The sequence below is a fragment of the Rhinoraja longicauda genome, chromosome 3 (genome assembly GCF_053455715.1).
Source record: "Rhinoraja longicauda isolate Sanriku21f chromosome 3, sRhiLon1.1, whole genome shotgun sequence".
Classification (NCBI taxonomy): Eukaryota; Metazoa; Chordata; class Chondrichthyes; order Rajiformes; family Arhynchobatidae; genus Rhinoraja; species Rhinoraja longicauda.
The window spans coordinates 86,518,842-86,539,390 of record NC_135955.1 but is presented as its reverse complement, the minus strand read 5'-3'; the positions used below and the strand labels follow the sequence as shown (position 1 = coordinate 86,539,390).

Below are 20,549 nucleotides of genomic sequence, written 5' to 3'. Positions count from 1 at the left end.
ATTATCCAAGCTCCCCACCTTGCCCGCTTTGTCCTTGATGACAGGCACCAGAGTGACGGACAACATGGAGTCCGGTAACAGACCATGATTCATAAGGCCAGTAAAACAGATTGCAAGAAGGACAGCAACCCTCGGGCTTGCAAGTTTGAGGTGCTCTGCAGTGATCTGATCTAAGCCGCTAGTTTTGTTATCAGCTAGCTGTGTGATTGCTTGATAGACCTTATTGGCTGTGATTCCCACTTTGTCACTGTTGGCAATGTTGCCCACTTTGTAGGGATCACTTTTAATACAATTGAATAGCTCAGAGTTGCCTCCACAAATCAGCTATGTTGTCGGCTCCTGAGACTCCTTCTATGGTACATGGTAACGATGTACTGCCTCTGTTCAGAGCTCTCACCTCCTTCCAGAAGCCAGTAACATCGTTACCAAGGAGCTTATCAGCCATAGAGTCTGCTCTCATTAATTGTTCGTGTTTGCTGATATAACGAACTGCATATTTATACCGAGCATTACTAAGCTTTTTGTGATCCAGGACAGGCCCCTCTCTGGGCCTACCTGCTAGGACCCAAGCCTTAAAGGCATCCTTAGCTTCAGCATAATGAGCAGCCACATGTTTATTCCACCCTGGCTTAATGCTGTGTCTTTTATCAGAGTGAGTAAAGCATAGCCTACTAGCTTCATACACAGCACCCACAATACAATTATATATAGCACAGAGGTCCTTACAGTGAGCGCTGTTATTACAATTCACATCAGTACACATAATCGCATCTCTGGGTAGCTATACATTACTTAGAAGGACATCAGTTCTCCCATAGTATAACATCACATCCTCATCTGAGAGCTTAGACCAATCCAGTTTAGCCTTACAGGCACTATTAACCTCCTGAGACATCTCCGAGAGACTGCCCCAATCGAGTGCCATAACAAAAGGAACATGATCAAGTCCTCTTGAAATAAATGGATTCTCGCCCCATTTACAAAATAGTCTACGTCTTTATTCCTACTACCAAAATGCATGACTCTACATTTCCCTACACTATATTCCATCTGCCACTTCTCTGCCCACTCCCAACCTGTCCAAGTCCTTCTGCAGAGTCCATGCTTTCTCTACTCTACCTACCCCTCCACCTATTTTCATATCATCTGCAAACTTTGCCACAAAGCCTTCAATCTCCTTGTAACTCCCTGTAACTCGAGTCCTACATTCCAGTCCAGGCAATATCCTTGGGAATCTTTACGCACTCTCTAGCTTCATCTTATTCTCCCTACAGTGTGGTGACCATAACTCGGTTATTCTGTATTTCCTCAGCCTTATGTAATGCAAAATGACAGAGAGCTTATGAATAGCTTGACAGGCTGCACTGTGAATGTTCATTCCACGACTACCCATTATTATACCAACAAATAGGATAGTTAGTCCAATACTGCAGAAACATTAAGCTTACACATTCATAAGTTGAGAGGAGGACCTCCACATTCTTTATTAGTTTTGCATATTACCTCCAAAAAAGAGACTTGCAATTCTCCCCTCTCTCCATCCTTCCTTACCCAAGTTACCAGTTTCAAAGTCGTCTTGTTGAGCCTCATTGTCTTTACTCGTTTTCACCTAGGCCACAACTAACAATGGCCTGTTTCAGGATTTAGGATGTCTTTATTTGTCATCCAAAAAACAAGTCTTTTGGGCGAGATTTCGTCACCCACAGTCCAACAATAAGAGCAATAAAATAAGCAAATTACACAACCCCAACCAACACAAAACACACAAAAAAAAGAAACATCCATCACAGTGAAACATCCATCACAGTCACCTCCTCACCGTGATGGAAGGCCAGAATGTCTTTTCTCTTCCCCTGCCGTCTTCTCCCGCGGTCAGGCTGTTGTAGTTGCCACGTTCCAGGCCGCGCCGGACGGTGAAAGGTCCGCAGCGGGCCGACCCCAGCGGTCCGGGGCGGGGGAAGGCGCTGCCGCTGCACGTCTTCCTTTAACATCATACCTTTTTTGCACATCTGTCATTCATTTGTTCTTTGTCTCCCTACATCACCGCCTATATCTTTCGTTTTCCTTTCCCCTGATTCTCACTGATTCCTCTTCTCCAGAGATGCTGTCCGATCTGCTGTTACCCCAGCTATTTGTGTCTATCTTCGGTTTAAACCAGCATCTGCAATTCCTTCCCACAAACCTGCAATTAACATTTCCTGGTTTTTATGCAAAGTCATTGTTTTGGGGAAAAATACATACTTTGTTCCTAACCTGTTGCCTTACCAACATTTTCAGATTTTTCGCATCTATATTATTTTCCTTTCATGCTACCATTTCATTTCAAGAGCCTTTTATGGCTAATAATAATGCTCAAGAATGATGCGTTCAGTGCATTTCAAAATTGTTTATAGAATATTTTAATGGAGACCAGAAATAATTTGATGACTTGGTGAATTGTTAACTTCCTCATATTTGCAGCTGACAAGAAATGTAAACCTTCGCATTTCTTAAACTGGACTAACAACTTCATGACCACAGGCAATATTGTGCCTCATTCCCCAAAGAAATTATCCTTCATACTTCTGCTGAAGATATTGACCTGGTTCATAAAGTGCCGCAATAACATTGGTAAAGCAGTTGGAAAATTGAACAAGCGTTCATGTTATTGCATATGCATTTTGAAGCTTGTTAGTTTAGTTTAGTGAAACAGGCCCTTTGGCCCATCAAGTCCCCGCTGACCAGCAATCCCTGCACACCAACACTATCCTACACACACGAAGGAAATTTTACAATTTTACCAAAGCCAATTAGCCTACAAACCTATACGTCTTTGGAGTGTGGGAGGAAACCGGAGCACCCGAAGAAAATCCACGCAGGTCATGAGGAGAACATATAAACTCCGTACAGACAGCACCCCTAGTCAGGATCGAACCCAGGTTTCTGGCGTTATCAGGCAGCAACTTTACCGCTGCGCCACCATGCCGCTGTCGCTAAACAAAAACGGGCAAATTTGCAGCAGTCATTATAGTGTTGGCCCTTTGACCCAACTTGCCAACATGTCCCATCTGCACTAGTCCCACCTGCCTGCATTTGGCCCATATCAATCCAAACCTGTTCGACCCATTGCTAAGTTTATGGGGTGAAGTTTACAGTCATAGAAACATAGAAATATCGGGAAAGATGTTGCTAAATGGTACACCCGGTGTGAACTCCGTTCCCAAATGTTACACCCGGTGTGAACTCCGTTCCCACCGCCAGACCCAGATCAGTCTGAAGAAGGGTCTCGACCGGAAACATCACCCATTCCCTCCAGAAGATGCTGCCTGACCCGCTGAGTTACTCCAGCATCTTGAGTGCGAACCATCCTTTTCTGTTTCTGTTTTTTACTGCACAACCGCCAACAGCTGGGCTATCTCATGCAGGTTTCATTCGCGTGGGTACTGGTTATTTAGATTTTTATGTGGGAAAGTTTGGTGAGATGATCCATCATGTCCAAGTTGTCAAGCTGTGACTTGAAGTGTGACAAGGTTGGTGTACATCTGGTGGTCTGAAGAAGGGTCTCGACCCAAAACGTTACCCATTCCTTCTCTCCTGAGATGCTGCCTGACCCGCTGAGTTACTCCAGCTTTTTGTGGTGGTGTCGGGAAGGATGTTCCACCCTGGGATAGTCCATGGATATAGTGACTGTAAGGTAGCTATTTTTGTTTGCTCTAATTCTAGTATAAAAGACCAAGTGGACCCGTTGGACCCAAACCTCTCCTTCATTGGTGCAGCACCCTGTCCTCCCCCTCCTCTCTCCTCAACCCCCCCTCCCATCTCCTCTCCTCTCCTCACCTCCCCCTCCCTCCCTTCCCCCTCCCCTCCCCCTCCCCTCCCCTCCCCTCCCCACCCCCTCCCTCCTCCCCTTCCCTCCCCACCCCCTCCCTCCCTCCTCCCCTTCCCCCTTCCCTCCCCCCCCCCCCACTCCATCCCCCTCAACCCCCCTTATCCTCCCTCCTTCACCCTCCCTCAATTCTTTTCCCTCCCTCCCTCCCTAGGATATAGATTTAAACTTTAAAATGTGAATAACTTTAAAAATAAAACACCGATTTCAATAAAACTACTTGCATTATCACTAAAGCGATGACGGTGAGTACGGTGGGCCTAAAATTGTCGCGCTGTCGTGTGCCGTTTTGGCTGTAGTTCGATCACAAACAAACGAGAGTTTCAGTATATAGATGAAGTGAGCCATCATCCGCAGTTCCTTCCAGCGCTCCGTGTCCATGGTTACCGGTGACCCCGACCCCTCGCCGCGGGTCAGCCGGCGGCGCGCATGCGCCCGCACTGGCTGGGGCCGGGCCCTGCAGCGAAGCTTCGGCGCTCGGGCCGCGACCGGCGACTCTCACACCCGGGCGCGCCTCTCCCTGCATATACACACACCCACACACAAAAGCCTTCGACTAGCAGCCCAAATACCGAACCAGCAGCATAATTAGCGGGTTTACAGCCTTTCCGTGCGGAGTTCTCCTCATCCCGGGCGGGATTAATCTGGGACGGACGGGCGGACGGAAGGGAGGGAGCAGGCGGTCGATCGGTCGTGTGAGCAGCTGCACCAGGCCACTGTCAGCGGGATATTTCTTTCGGCAGCAAAGAAGGGAGCACGATGCCGGTTGGAGTTGGAGTTTGCTGATGTTCCACCCGCTCACTCTCTGACTAACAACGTCTGGACCCCGGTAATCGGCGATTTCAGGTAACCTATTCTCAATCAGCAAAACTCCCAACCCCTGTCCTTTAGCATCCCGGCTGATCCTCTCTTCCCCCAAACCCAACCCTCTTGTGCAGCACTCCCAACACTCATCGTCCTGTTTTACCTTGGCCCCGTCTCGTCCTGTGGTTACTTTTTCTTCTTAGCGACACCTTTCCGTCTCAGTGTCTTGGGCCGTCGAGACGGTTCTACGCCGCCAGGCACCCATTCCTCTTCAAAGAGTGATTTCAAAAGGGTTTGGAGTGATATGGCCAGACGCAAGGCAAGCTCTCCCGAGATGCTGCCTGACCTGCTGAGTTACTCCAGCTTTTTGTGAATAAATCGATTTGTACCAGCATCTGCAGTTATTTTCTTATATATATATATATATATATATATATATATATATATATATATAATGCAAGTGGGACAATTTGGTTAAGGCAACTCGGTCGACATTTAGACAAACCCCACGACTCTTTGTTCTGCCCAACTCATTTCCCTTGTCAGCCTGGCCCACCTCACCCACTTCTCCTTGGTTTTAAACAACAATGAGATGGCAGCAAAGAAACAGCAACAAAAAAGAGTCAATTGTGTTGTCCAAAATAAATAATTATTGTCACGTGTACCAAGATACAGTAGAGAAACTTTATTTTTGTTTGTTATCTAGGTAGGTTACACCATAGCACACAACGCGAAGTGCCGGAGGAACTTGGCAGGCCAGGCAGTACATGTGGGCTGACCTTTCTTCAGACCCTCAGAAGAAGGGAATGATCTGAAACATTGTATGTGTCCTAGATGCTGCCGGACCCGTTGACTTCCTCCTGCATTTGTGTTTTGTTCAAGATTCCAGCATTTGTAGTCTCTTGTGTCTCCAGATTATACTGTACAAGAGTGCAATCATAGCATAGATAAGTACCAAAGGTAGTAAAAGGAAAAAAAGAAAGGAAATAGTATTACAGCTGCAGAGAATGTGCAGATTTTTTTAAAAGTGTCAGGGCCTCAACAAGGTAGGTTGGAAGTTTTGGAAGCATATGAGAGATCTGTTCAAGAGTCTGATAATAACAGGAAATAATCCATTTCAGAATCTGATGGTACGTGCTTTCAAACGTTTGTATCTTCTGCCCCGTAGGAGATGAGAGAAGAGAGAATGATTGGGGTGTGAATGGACGTTGATTATGTTGGCTGCTTCCTGAGGCAGAGTAGAGTATGGATGGAGTCGATTGGGGAGATAGTGGAGGCAGATTTGTGAGAGACTGGGCTGCAACCCCATCTCTGTAATTTCTTAAGGTCTTCAGCAGAACAGGCTGTGATGCAGCTCAATAGGATGATTTCTCTAGTGCATCAGTAGAAATTTATGTTATTGGAGGCATGCCGAATTTCCTATTTCTTCTGAGGAAATAGTGGCAATGGTGTGGTTTCTAGGGTGTAGCATAGATGTGGTTGTACAGGTTCAAATTGTTGGTGATTTTTACACCTAAGAACTTGAAGTTCTCGACATCTCTGCAGTATCATTGACGCAGACTATTTTGAGTCGAGACGTTTTTGGGTCGAGACCCTTCTTCAGACTGGTTGGGGATAAGGGAAACGAGTTATTAAGTGCTTTTCTTTGGCACTGTAGTGATAGCAATCTTCTTAAAGCAGATGGGAACTACAAATTGTAGTATAAAGGCCATTGAAATATAGATAACTTTGGTGTTACTGCTATTTTAATTTTTTTAAAATATTTGAAGCATTAGGTGATCTAAGTTCAGCTTAGAGTATTCAGAGCTGGGGCTTCAGATGTTGGAACCTGGTGCAAAAAACTGATTGGGTCAGGCGAACATTGTGGAAGCAAAGGTTTGGCCGCCTTGATTAGTAAGGGTGTCAAGGGTTATCGGGAGAAGGTAGGAGAATGGGGTTGAGAGGGAAAGACCTGATGGGTCAAATTACCTAATTCTGCTAAAAATGACTTGTGAACTATCTGCAGTCTCTCTTGTCTCCAGGGTGATAAGTGGAAATGGACAAGGCAGATGGAGCTAGTCAAGAAAGGGGAGGGGAGAAAGGTAGCCAGAGACTGGAAAGTGAGAAGTGGAACCAGATAAGCGAGGGATGATAGGCAGCTGGAAGCAGGTAAGGGAGAGTGATCAATCTAGGTTAAGGAGTGGATAGATATGGCGTACCAGTACAAATTCCTATTGAATGTTATCATTGCTATGTCAGTAGGAATATGCTGCCTGGCCCGCTGAGTTACTCCAGTATTTTTTGTCCACCTTCGATTTATACCAGCATCTGCAGTGTTTTCCTACTCAACTTTTTTTAACTGTAGTTTCATTGAACCGTATAACTAAATCTTGACATCCGTAAATATTTGCTTAGAGGAAAACCTCTGAACTATAAAAATGCCATCATTTATTTTGGCGATTATGTAATTTGGAACAGTTTGAGATTATGTAAGAGAATTCTTAACTTTTAACCGATTTCTGATTGTTGAATGTATTTTCTCCTCTTAAAGAATATAGACAGAAAAAGAATGATGTTAATAGTACTGCCTGTGCAACTGTACAAGGTAATCAGAATATTTTCTGATAGATGTATCTCAAAGGGTAGAGGCGCCAAGCAACATTTTTATCTGGGGCTCTTTGTAGGATGGACGTTACCCCGCTGTTGAAAAAACCCCCCACACTTTACAGTGGAGGTACAAAGAATTGCAGATGCTAAAATCTTGAGTGAAACACAAAGTGCTGGAAGAACTCTGTGTCAGGCAGTGGAGGGAATGGGCACGCGATGTTTTGGGTTGGTCCTCTTCTTCTGACTGTTTATAGTATGGGAAAGAAAGCTGGAAAAGAGAGGTGGGGGGAAGCCAACAGCTAGCAAATTACAGGGGGTTACAGACGAGAAGGATTTGATTGGCAGTTGGGTGGAGTAAGTTACAAAGGTTAGAGAAAAAGAGAGGGTGTCAGAAAAGGAGAGAAGATAAGTGAAATGAAGCAGTTTACTGAGCTAGGGAATGCAATTCAATATTCATTGTGGCCAATTGATAGAATGTTAGCTTAGTTTAGAGATACAGCGCAGAAACAGGCCCTTCGGTCCACCGAGTCCTCACACACTAACATTATCCTGCAAGCACTGGGGACAATTTACAATTTTACCAAAACCAATTAACCTACAAATCTGTACATCTTTGGAGTGCAGGAGGAAATCGGAGCACTCGGAGAAAACCCACGCAGGGAGAACGTACAAACTCTGTGCAGACAGCACCCAAGGTCAGGATCGAACCCAGATCAATGGCACTGTAAGGCAGCAACTCTACCGCTGCTCCACCGTGCCATTGTTCATCCATAGAACAGTACTGTATAGAACAGCAACAGGCCCTTTTGCCTTCAATGTGCTGAATATGATGCCAAGACTAATTCTTATCCACCTGCACACAATCCATGTCCCTCCATTCCCTGCATATCCATGTCCCTATCTGAAAGTCTCTTAAATGCCACTGTTATATCAGCCTCCACCACCACCTCTGGCAGGGCAATCCGGACACTCACCGCCCTCTATGTTTAAAAAAAAAGTTGCTTTGCGCATCATCTTTAAAATTGGCCCCTCTCACCTTAAAGGAATCCAGTCATCCATTTTTCTTCTTAACCCTTTACTCTAATTCACAGACGCAATAAAATTTTGGAGGTTTTGTTCTTTGACTCCTTGGTGTCTAAAGGATGCTATCAATGCTGTGCCGCACAAATAAATTTCATATAATTACTTGCTGCATTCTTTTTATAAATGGATAATTTCCTATAGGAAAATAAATAATTGACCTCTGTGGAATTAAATGCCACTTTTAAGTTTCCAAACTTCAATAGAAATAATCCTTTTCCAAATATTTGAGGTATACGCAGAATTTTAGGTCAATGTGTGCGTATAACTTTCTGAATAGATCGGCAAAGCTACATGTTTTTTATGTGGCAACTTGCACCTTTCATTGGGCTTTCAAATGTTTGCAGTGGATTTGTGCCAGGCAGTTTATGCAATTTCACTTTAACGAAGACACTCATCTCATTCAGAAACGAAAAAAGGAAATGATGGATGTACTCGGCGGGCCAGGTAACATCTGTGAACCAAAAAGTAGGGTTAGTTTTTCAGGTCAGCGATTTCCATCTTGTTTGGGGAAAGAAATAGAAGCTGGGAGATTTTTTGAGGGCCTTTATGTTTCCCGTCATGGGATAGAACAAGAGGACATTGTACTACTGTCTGGTGCATCTGCCTGTATGTCCTAAATGCCCTATTTATTTTCTGCAAAGCCTCTGTATTTATGAAACTTCAGACAGATGTTATGTATTTTTTAAGAGATCTATTTTTCCTCTTGAATGGACTACAATTCCAATTCTAGAACAGAAATAAAAGACATTGCAGCAAATCTGCAATCTGACAACAGACAATCCCCGGGTTATGTTCCTGAGAATTGTCCTGAAGCCAATTTCTCTGCAAGTCAGAAACATCTGTTTTCTAAAGCTACCCATATTATATCCCTCTGCATAAACTTGCTGTAATTCTTTCAGTACATTGAATAAGCATCTTGACATTACCCATAATGAAAGTAATGTAATAAAGGGCGGCACGGTAGTGCAGCGGTAGAGTTGCTGCTTTACAGCGAATGCAGCGCCGGAGACTCAGGTTCGATCCTGACTACGGGTGCTGCACTGTAAGGAGTTTGTACGTTCTCCCCGTGACCTGCGTGGGTTTTCTCCGCGATCTTCGGTTTCCTCCCACACTCCAAAGACGTACAGGTATGTAGGTTAATTGGCTGGGTAAATGTAAAAATTGTCCCTAGTGGGTGTAGGATAGTGTTAGTGTACGGGGATCGCTGGGCGGCACGGACTTGGTGGGCCGAAAAGGCCTGTTTCCGGCTGTATATATATGATATGATATGATAGACTTAAAAAATTGTCTAAAGTTGGATTTCTGTAAGACGGGTCATTCATAACCTGGGGAGCCCCTATATATGAAAATCTGGTTATGTAAAGTAACATGATGTGGATAGCTTTAAAAAAACAAACAAACAGATGCACTTCCCTTCTCATCACGACGGGTTGGGGTGCTGGTTCCTGTGCTTCACCTGTTCCCCTGGTTCCCGTGTACCCCCTACATTCGCGGAGAGGCTCTAGTTGCTGTTCTGTTCCCTCCATCGTATGGTCCGAGTGGCTGTGCTCCCCCTCCACTCACCAGTTTCGCTGGAAAATTTATTCTGCTGTGTAACATTTGCTTAAAGTGAATTAAACGTATGTTCATGTGTTAATAGGATGATCTGCTAGCTTGACCCTTCCAAAGTTCTGACTTTGCAAGATTATTTAGATTTTTGCCATATCATGTTTTATTTATGACTTTGGGACAAAATATTTTGCAGCCAGTGATGTGTTTCTGATATGTAGAAAATAGAGCAACATCCCACAAACAGCAAGCATAATTTGATAGTCACTAGATTATCTCTTCTCGGGCACAAGGCATAACCTCTTCTATTCTTATTTGAAAGCTTTTTATCTCTCTGAGAGAGTAACAGGAACATAAATAAAATGTACCAGCTGAGAAATGGCATCTCAGACAATGCAATACTCCCTCAGTGCTGTACTCTCCCGAGAGTTTTGTACTTGAGTATTAGCGACCTCATCCCTCATTCATAAGATGCTCTATAGAGTTTGCCATGAAATCAGCACTGCACAGTTTTTCAGTGTTATATATTGTCCAAAATATGTCACATTCTCCTGGTATGTTTATATTAACCTTTGTTTCCTTAGGTATTCCGAAACCTGAGCTTGCAATTCATCTAAAACCAGAAGTTTGGCACAGATTGTGAAAAGTAACAGCCTTGGCAACAATCTCTCTGGGACTCTACTGTTTCTATGTGTTGGTCTGGAACATTTAAGTTATTTAACTGTGACAGCAAAAATGCAAGCGTGTTGCGCTACAGAAGAAGAAACTTGGGATGGTAGCTGAGCGGCTTTATGTGGAGACCAGGTATGAGAATGTTCTTTGGTGTGTAAAGTTTGATATCTGCCTTACTTTGATGGGTGAACAGATTTCGATACATCTTAGAATCCTAAGAGGACAGATGGGAGTTGTTTAATCTGTTATGATTCTGGCACACTTTGAAGTAGTTATTCAGGCAATCCTGCTTTTAAAGTTTCTTAATTACTGATCTTTTAGCAATCATATTAATTTATCTTGGCGATTGCCACATTGAAACAATTCGCCAATTATTTAGAATAGTTTGGTTAAACTGCACTCATGAGAACCTCTTTCCACCTCACTTCTGGTCTCCTTAATGGTCCGTTATTAGGTGGTTTGGTGAGAATTAAATTACTCTGAAATATGCTCACTACTTTTCATTGTAAAGGAAAAAGGTTTGAGTTGCTTCCTGCATGCATACTAAGGAATATATCCGTAAATTATATATGTCTGTCTGATTTGTGTTTAACCACATAAAGATGGTGTAAGCACAGAGAGAATGAAATATTTGCTGACTTTATATCTGAAATGTCACTGAATAAATGGACATAACTATATGACGTCCACTTTTTTTTCATTCTCACAGAGGCGTGGAGGCTCAGTACATGAGTTTATAAATACTCAAAATGGACAGCTACTTTAAATCAGCAGTTTGTGACCTGGACAAACTACTTGATGAATTTGAACAAAATCCAGGTTTGTTGGAATATTTTCTTCAGGACATGATTTTTTTTCTTCCATCCCACCTCATTCCATTAAATTCTAGACATCCTTATTGCTTTGTATCTCCTTATTAGCTTTAATAAATATGAAAATTGAAGTTACTGTGTTTTCCATTTAACTGTACAATTGTTAGACGAACCACATTGGATCTGTGAGTAAATTTAATCTGTTTGTTCTTAAATGCACAGTAGTTAACATACATTAAGTAATCTTTTTCCCCTGTAAGTGATTATTCACATGATGAATCTGCTGATTTAACTATTGGATTTAATTTGTCACCTAAGAAAGGTTTTATTGGCTATAATGAAGGCTATAGTTGGAGACTATTTTAGGTACACTATTTATGTATGGAGTTTGTATGTTCTCCCTGAGACCACGTGTGTTTTCTCCAGGTGTACCGGTTTTATCCCACACTCTAAAGACTTGTAGGTTTCTATATTAATTGGCTTTGGTAATAATTGTAAAATTGTCCCTGGTGTGTAGGATACTGTTAGTGTATGGGGTGATCGCTGGTTAGCGCAGACTTGGTGGGCCGAAGGGCCGGTTTCCGCGCTGTATTTCTAAATGTAAAAGTCTAAATAAAAGTGTGGAAGTGCATCTCAGAAAGCAAGTGTAGGAAAAGCAGGAACAAGCCAACCTCCTTGACTCAGTGAGTGAGCATGTGTGTCTGTTCAGCACTCCCAGTTGTGCTCGGCTCTAGTCAGCCCTAGATTGTTGTGGCAGGGTAGCGGGGTAGGGTGGAAGAAGGCATGTGGAAATGCCCTGTTCACAAGTTATTGGAGTAGAATTAGGCCATTCGGCCCATGGAGTCTACGCCGCCATTCAATCATGGCTGATCTCTGCCTCCTAATCCCTATCTATGCCTTTCATTAGAGGCCCAGTGCTGTCAAGCACTCATCATATTCTAACCCACTCATTCCTGGAATCATTCTTGTAAACCTCTGGATTCTCTCCAGATCCAGAAGGATGTTTCCTCAGATATGGGGCCCAAATTTGCTCACAGTACTCCAAATGCAGCTTGACCAGTGCCTTATAGAGCCTCAGCAAGTTCCTCCGCCTCAGCTGTTCCTTGCAAGTCACCCAAACGCTCGTACGTATGTATGGGTGTCTGTTACCCCATCTCCTTTCTTGTTTTGCACTACCTGCTATACTCATGGATGGTATGATTATATCATTTGCCTAGAAAGCACAAAAACAAAGTTTTTCACTGTATCTTGGTACACGTGTCAATAATAAACCAATATCAATAAGTCGGGCATTCATATCTTAGCGCGGACATATATCTCTGTACTCTTACAGTACAATTTGTAATACATATTTTGTAGAATTTCCTACTATTAATTTTGAATTTCATTAAAAAATATAGTTTAACATCAAGCATTTTCTCTGTTTAGATGAAAACGATTTTTGCAACACTCCTGTAGGAGGGCCCATAAATTCAGACTATCTATCTCATCATTCAAAATCAAAGTATTCAGCAGAATTCCCTAAAGCTAATGCTCAGACTACAGTCAACACATTCTCATTGGATGCATCTTATAATCTGGTTGGGGCTGATTCATTGTTGCCATGTAACATTGATGCTGAAGAAACTGTAGGACAATCTCAAAGAACTCTAACTGGACTGGATTTATTATCCACGGTTGATAACAGATCATCTGGTGATACAGAACAGTTTAGTAATAGCAGAGGGAGTAGGCCTGTCTGTGACTTAATTAGTGACACTGAGAGCGTGACTCATGAAACGAATGATCACGAAGATGAACCTGAAATCAAATCTATTGACGACCAGCCCAATGGCTCCCTGTTAATTGATTTTAATCAGTCTTCTCCACCAGTTCGTGCTGGAGAAATGCAATGCTCAGGAGAAGGGAGTTTTGGAATCACAAGCTTGTTGGAGCTGGATATTTCTTTTCACAATAGTACAGAAAATGAACTGCAGAATACAGAACATTTCAATGAAGGAATAAAGAATCATGAACATTCGACCCAGCATGAGAATTCTGATGAGTTCAAAGATGAATCCCAAAAGGAAGATGTGACACTTAATAAATTTCCCAAGTGTGAACAAAGAGAAGAGTTATCAGTTTCACAGCAAACCAAAGAAATCAGTTCGGCAATTGAAGAACCAATTGGATACAATGATTTCAAAATAAAGAAACCATCTGATAATGTAAATTTGGCTGTGTGTGCAGATTTGAGCAGTGTGAGAACTGTGACTCCTTGTGAGTTAGGAGATGTTGAAAGTGGATTGGAAGTTGAAGAGGAATTTTTAAAAGTCAGATATACAAAATATGCTAACAAGGAAGAACGTCAAAATAATTCTGCCAACTCTTTTTTGAATTCACTTTCTGGAGCAGACTCTACAATAAACTCGGTAGATTCAGAACAGGATTCAGAGTCCAGACCACCTCAAAGAGAATGTGATGAAGCTGTATATTGTGACTTGACTGAGTGCTCAGTTATGAACTCTGATAAGTTGGACTCCGAATCACAGAATCAACTGGCTCTTGTGGATGATGCCAATCAGAATTTGGGACATAATAGTGCTATCTCTTTAAAGGAACATGCATGTTCTGGAAAAGAAGGAAATATTGATCAAAAGCATAATGATTATCCTAATGCAGAATGGATGCAACGGAAGAAACCTGTAGTAATATCAGACAGTTCTGCACAATTTATGGATAAACCATTTGAAGAGATACAGAATAATGTAAGTGACACAGAGGCAGTTTTGACTTGTAAAGAGTTTGCAGCTGAGTTTTCCTTTGATGACATCCATAAAGATGAATGTGACATAAATGATGTTTCAGTTAGTGATGCTGAGCTTGATGCATTCTTAATGGAGCAAAATGATCACTGTAGTTTAAAAGAATCTGTGAATGACCCGTCGGGTAATAGTTTTTCAGAACTTGGTGCAGGCCAAATTGATTTGCTCAAGACGTATGATTTTCTGAATCTTCCCAAAGCTGCTGTCGCTGCTGTTGTAAGTCTTGATCCTCGGGAGGAAGAAACTCCAGAATTGGTTGATCACGCAAAAGAATCCTTGACAATAAATATTCAAAGCACTCCATCCACAGCAGAAAATGCTACGGTCAGCCATTCTGTAAATGATGTACAGTTTGAGACTACTCATAAACCAATCCGAACCAAAGACGGTCAATCAGTGTCCTCCACTGAAACTAATCAGGTAGTTAACAATACCCTTCCTAATCAAATTAACTTTGGAGGGGCGAGACCCAAACTTCTTAATTCTCAAGCAAAAATTATACCAAAACAAGATCAGAATAATCTAGTAGATAATCCTGAGGTTGTCAGTGGCAGTTTAGATCAATGTGCAGTGGATATTGATACAAAAGGCACTGTTTCTGAAACAGACCAAGGTATATCCATTTCAAGCTCAACTTGTAATTATGTTCGTGGTACGGAAGAAGGGCTGCAAGTGCTTGGACCATCATGCGATTCTATTGTGGGCAATGATTATATTGGAAATGCAGAAGAAAATACTTGTGCCGTTATCACAGAAGCAGCTGTGCTTGGACAGAACCAGCCGCAGTGGATACCAGATTCTGAAGCTCCGAACTGTTCTCATTGCCAGGTTAAGTTTACGTTCACCAAGAGGAGACATCATTGCAGAGCATGCGGAAAAGTGAGTACTCTATTGCGTTTTACATAGAAAATAGGAGTAGGCTGTTCAACCCCCTTGAGTCAACACGATTGTGGATCTATCACAGACACTGTTTGCTTTCCCTTTCCTCCTATTCCTGATTTCTTTTGATATCTAGAGATCTATTGGCCTCATGTTTAGAATGTAATCACTGACCAAGTATCCAAAACCCTGCAGGACATAGAATTTGAGAGGTTCACCACCTCTGAAGAAATTTCTCCTTATCTTATTCCTAAGAGGTTGGTCCCTTAATGTGGGAATGTGAGCCCTAGTTCTAGACTCTAGCAAGATGAAGCATCCTCCTTATCCTGTAAAACCTTCGAACATTTTACTTCAACAAGACCTTTTATTTTTCTAAACTCTAGAGAATAGATCCTCTCCCATTGCGTGTCAAAACCTGCCACCCTCGGAGCAGTTTGGTGAACTTTTACTTCACTGCTCTACAGCAAGTATATCCTTGGGTAGGGAAGCACAATGGTGGTAGAACTACAAGAGTGGTCTGACCAAGGTCCTATGTTTAGATTTTTTTAGATTTAGAGATACAGCGCGGAAACAGGCCCTTCGGCCCACCGAGTCCTCGCCACCCAGCGATCTCCGCACATTAACACTATCCTACACACACTAGCGACAATTTTTACATTTACCCAGTCAATTAACCTACATACCTGTACGTCTTTGGAGTGTGGGAGGAAACCGAAGATCTCGGAGAAAACCCACGGGGAGAACGTACAAACTCTGTACAGATGGCGCCTGTAGTCAGGATCGAACCTGAGTCTCCGGCGCTGCATTCACGGTAAGGCAGCAACTCTACTGCTGCGCCACCGTGCCGCCCTCGTAGGGTCAATATGTTAATGGGGTCAGAAAACATCTTTATTCCTGTGCTCATTCTCTAGCAATATGAGCATATTATTTGTTTTCATTATTATCCACTACATCTCCATGTTAGTTTTTGGTGTCTTATATAACAGGAAGTTCAAGTCCTTTTGAATACTAATATTTCCCAATATCACGCCATTTAAAAAATGTTTCTAATTTTGTGGTCAATCCAATATTTCCCATGTTGTAACATGTTTGTGCCTCCCCATGCAGATTGTCTACAGCGTTTCAATGAGTATTTTTATAAAATATATATGTCTCTATTGTCCATAAAAAGGATACTGGACTTAAAAAAATTCCTGTCATATTTTATCGAAATTAATAGTCCTACGCCATCTTTCATAAAAACTATTTGCAAATTTCATATTTAGATTTGTACACATTTTTTTGCCTGATATGGTGTATTTTTGCAATAAAGTTTACATCTTCTTCACTCTAATCTATTTTCTTTATGTTTATAATATTATAAGCTAAATATAAATATTGACTTTGTGCTATTGAGTTTCCATTGGTTGTCTTAAAAGGAAAATAACAAATGTAATTTTATTTTCACTGTGCTATTTATTAGCAGTACATCTAATAAGGTCTCTCCTTTAGGTTTTCTGTGCTGCCTGTTGTAATCAAAGGTGTAAACTTCAATACCAAGAAAACAAAGAAGCTCGTGTTTGTGTTAACTGTTATATTACCATTCAGAAAGGTAAGTAATTTTTAGGTGTAGGTTTGGCCTTATTTTAATATATTGTCATGTAACTAAACATAGTTATCTGTTATTTAAAGTTTTTCTTAATTAGATAATTTTCCTTTAATAGAATAGGTCAATTTGTGAGGGTGAAAACAAAATCAAAGCTCCTCTTTTAAAAATAAACCTCAATGGGAATAGAGAGAAATTTATCACCTTGAACAACATCAGAAGATTTAAAACACAATTTAGCTGACAAATTCCTTTTCTTGATTTGAGTGCCACTCCTTTTCTTATGTTTGCATGTTAATCATGTTGGTTAGATATCAAAAGTGTTAGACATTTGACTTTTACAACAGATGTACATTAGGACATTTTTCATAATTGATTTAGTCAAGGCAACATATTACTGAGCCATGTCACCAAGCATTAAATTCAAATTCTGATTTGTCCTGAGTTACTGGATATTCACTTCAGTGCCACTTTGAGCATTTATTTATTTATGAAGAAGAGGGACAATCTGCTATGGGTCCTTTTCCTGAAGACTAATGCTTTTAAAAAATACTCGTGTGGACAAGAGATGAATACAAGATGAGGATGAAGATGGAAAAATAGATTGTTGACCCTCGATAAACGGGCATTTGTAATAAATGACTAAATGCAATGTGTATTGACTGGTGATACACAAAGTGCTGGAGTAACTCAGGGTCAGGCAGCATCTCTCGAGAACAAGGATAGATGACATTTCAAAAAACGTCACTCCTTTTTCTCCAGAGATAATGCCTGACCCATTGAGTTACACCAGTACTTTGTGGCTATCTTCGGTATAAACCAGCATCTGCAATTCCTTTCTACACGTCATGCACTGACTGATACCTGGATATTGAATTTATCTTTTGCAACAGTAATGTCTTCAGCAGGAGGGAAAATACAGTTGATTGGAAAACAAAAATTATAATAGCCTGAAATCTATATATGCAAAAACAGCAAAACACTCGGGATCGTTTTTGTTAAAATCTTGAAACTGGATTCAGCTACTGGAGTAGGCATGAGCAGCTGAACACATAATTCAGATATTGGTGCCAGTAATTCCTTGCTCCCCGAGGGAGTGCAGCTTTGATCCTTCTCCAGCATAGGCTTCAAAGAGTAGTGATTCTGATAAGAATCAGGTTTTTGAATATTCTTGCTTTTAAAAGAAAATCAAAACTGGTACTAATTACATGTCATGTAATAAAATTTTAATAATGTAATTTCTAGTTAACCTGTTTGAAAAAGTTAATAAGTTCCAGGAGCAGAATAAGGCCATTCAGCCCATCAAGTCTACTCTGCCATTTAATCATGGCTGATCTATCTTTCCCTCTCAAGCCTAATCTCCTGCCTTTGCCCCATAGCTCCTGACACCCGTATACTAAATCTATGTGATGAGCGTTTGACTGCATGGGCCTATATTTGCTGGAGTTTAGAAGAATGAGGGGGGACCTCATTGAAACGTACAGAATAGTGAAAGGCTTGGATAGAATGGATGTAGAAAGGATGTTTCCACTAATGGGAGAGTCTGGAACTAGAGGTCATAGCCTCAGAATTCAAGACGTTCTTTTAGGAAGGAGATGTTTTTGGGAAGGAGATGAAGAGGAATTTCTTCAGTCAGTGGGTGGTGAATTTGGAATTCTGTGCCACAGAAGGCTGTAGAGACCAAGTCAGTGGATATATTTAAGACAGAGATAGATAGATTCTTGATTAGTATGCGTGTCAGAGGTTATGGGGAGAAGGCGGGAGAATGGGGTTGGGAGGGAGAGATAGATCAGCCATGATTGAGTGGAGTGGTGTTGATGGGCTGAATGGCCTAATTTTACTCCTATCCCATGATCTTATGATGTGTGGATTTTGTTTGCTAAGATATTATTCTTGCATAATTGCATAATTCAAATTATGAAATTATTATTTTTTAATACTTCATCTGCTGCCTTAATCTTGTGAATTTTGATCTTCATTTTGCACTCTGTAAACAGTTTTAAATAGGTTTTTTTTGGTTTGCTGTTTAAAAATTTAAAAAATATAATTGACTGCACAACCTGTTGCTGGATGCTGAGAATTCCCTATACCAGCTGGCTTTCAGAAAGGAGGAATTCATGCCAAAGGGATTCCAGATGTTTATGGACAGCGTTCCTCTTGGTGAATGCCGTGACTGCAAAATCTAGGCAATGTTTAGGAATAGTCCCAAAAAAAACTTGCAGTAGGTACTTTGTTCATCAGCTAACATTAGGATGAATTTAGGAGTAACCTACCAATTGATTATAACTTTGAAAGCACTCTTATAAAAATACCCTGCACCTGATATGTCAAAGGTGGTATGTTCATCACAAAAATTTGCAAAGAACATTATATTTAATTTCAGTTTCCCAAGTGAATGGCATGTTCAATTTTTGAGGCTTCATTTTCCAACATTTTCCAATGTTCTATAGATTCTGGATCAGTTCCTGTGGCCTGGAGGGTTGCTAATGTTATCCCACTTTTTAAGAAAGGAGGGAGGGAGAAAACGGAATTATAGACCAGTTAGCCTTGCATCGGTGGTGGGGAAAATGCTTGTGTCGGTTATTAAAGATGTATTAACAGCACATTTGGAAAGCAGTGACAGGATCGGTCAAAGTCAGCATGGATTTGAGAAGGGGAAATCATGCTTAACTAATCTTCTGGAATTCTTTGACGATGTAACAAGTAGAATGGATAAGGGAGAGCCAGTGAATGCAGACTTTCAAAAAGCCTTTGACAAGGTCGCACACAAGAGATTAGTGTGCAAAATTAGAGCACGAATGACACAAAGCTGGGTGGCAGTGTGAGCTGCAAGGAGAATGCCATGAGGCTGCAGGGTGACTTGGATAGGTTGGGTGAGTGGGCAGAAGCATGGTAGATGCAGCATAATGTGGATAAATGTGAAATTATCTACTTTGGTGGCAAGAACAGGAAGGCAGATTATTATCTGAATGGTGTCAGATTAGGAGAAGGTGATGCAACAAAACCTGGGTGTGCTTGTACATCAGTCACTGAAAGTAAGCATGCAGGTACAGCAGGTAGTGAAGAAAGCATATGGCATTTTGGCCTTCATTGCGAGAGGATTTGAGTTTAGGAGTAACGAGGTCCTACTGCAGTTGTACAGGGCCCTGGTGAAACCGCACTTGGAGTATTGTTTGTAATTTTGGTCTCCTAATTTGAGGAAGGACATTATTGCTATTGAGGGAGCGCAGCGTACGTTCACTAGGTTAATTCTCGGGATGGCGGGTCTGACATATGATGGAAGACTGGGTCATCTGGGTTTGTGTTCACTAATTTAGAAGGATGAGAGAGGATCTTATAGAAACATATAACATTCTTAAAGGATTGGGCAGGCTAGATGCAGGAAAAATGTTCCCAATGTTTTGGAAGTCCAGAACCAGGGGTCATAGTTTAAGAATAAGGGGTAGGCCATTAGGACTGAGATGAGAAAAAACATTTTCACCCAGAGAGTTGTGAATCTGTGGAATTCTCTGCCACAGAAGGCAGTGGAGGCCAATTCAATGGATGTTTTCATGAGAGAGTCAGACTTGGCTCTTAGGGCTAAAGGGATATGGGGAAAAAGCAGGAACGGGGTACTGATTTTAGATGATCAGCCATGGTCATATTGAATGGCATTGCTAGCTCGAAGTGCCGAATGGCCTACTCCGGCACCTATTTTTCTATGTTTCCAATTTCAATTTTTGAGATCAATTTCCCTCCGGCGATGAATAAAGTTCTATCATATCGTATCATATCGTTAATGGTTTAACATAAAATAGAAGAGACAGTGGTTTATCATAGAGCCTAAGGAATAGGAGCAGACAGAGATTATATGCAGGCAGAAACGAGTTGGTCTTGGCATCATGTTCGGCACAAACATTGTGGGCTGAAGG

The 20,549-nt window shown here is 41.6% G+C and overlaps 1 protein-coding gene across 3 annotated transcripts in view; it reads left to right on the top strand.

Annotated features, from left to right (window-relative positions):
* Positions 1 to 4,285: 4,285 nt before the first annotated feature.
* The window catches only part of LOC144592148 (zinc finger FYVE domain-containing protein 16-like), a 57,008-nt gene continuing 40,744 nt past the window's right edge, over positions 4,286 to 20,549 (top strand). For 2 of the 3 annotated variants that reach the window (XM_078396569.1, XM_078396568.1), the window contains exons 1-5: positions 4,286 to 4,711; positions 10,471 to 10,690; positions 11,268 to 11,377; positions 12,799 to 15,053; positions 16,545 to 16,644. In XM_078396569.1, the coding sequence (XP_078252695.1) occupies positions 11,308 to 11,377; positions 12,799 to 15,053; positions 16,545 to 16,644 (2,425 nt within the window). In that variant the 5' untranslated portion in view covers positions 4,286 to 4,711; positions 10,471 to 10,690; positions 11,268 to 11,307. The remainder of the gene's footprint in view (positions 4,712 to 10,470; positions 10,691 to 11,267; positions 11,378 to 12,798; positions 15,054 to 16,544; positions 16,645 to 20,549) is intronic. The other variant, XM_078396570.1, reaches the window with a different exon arrangement.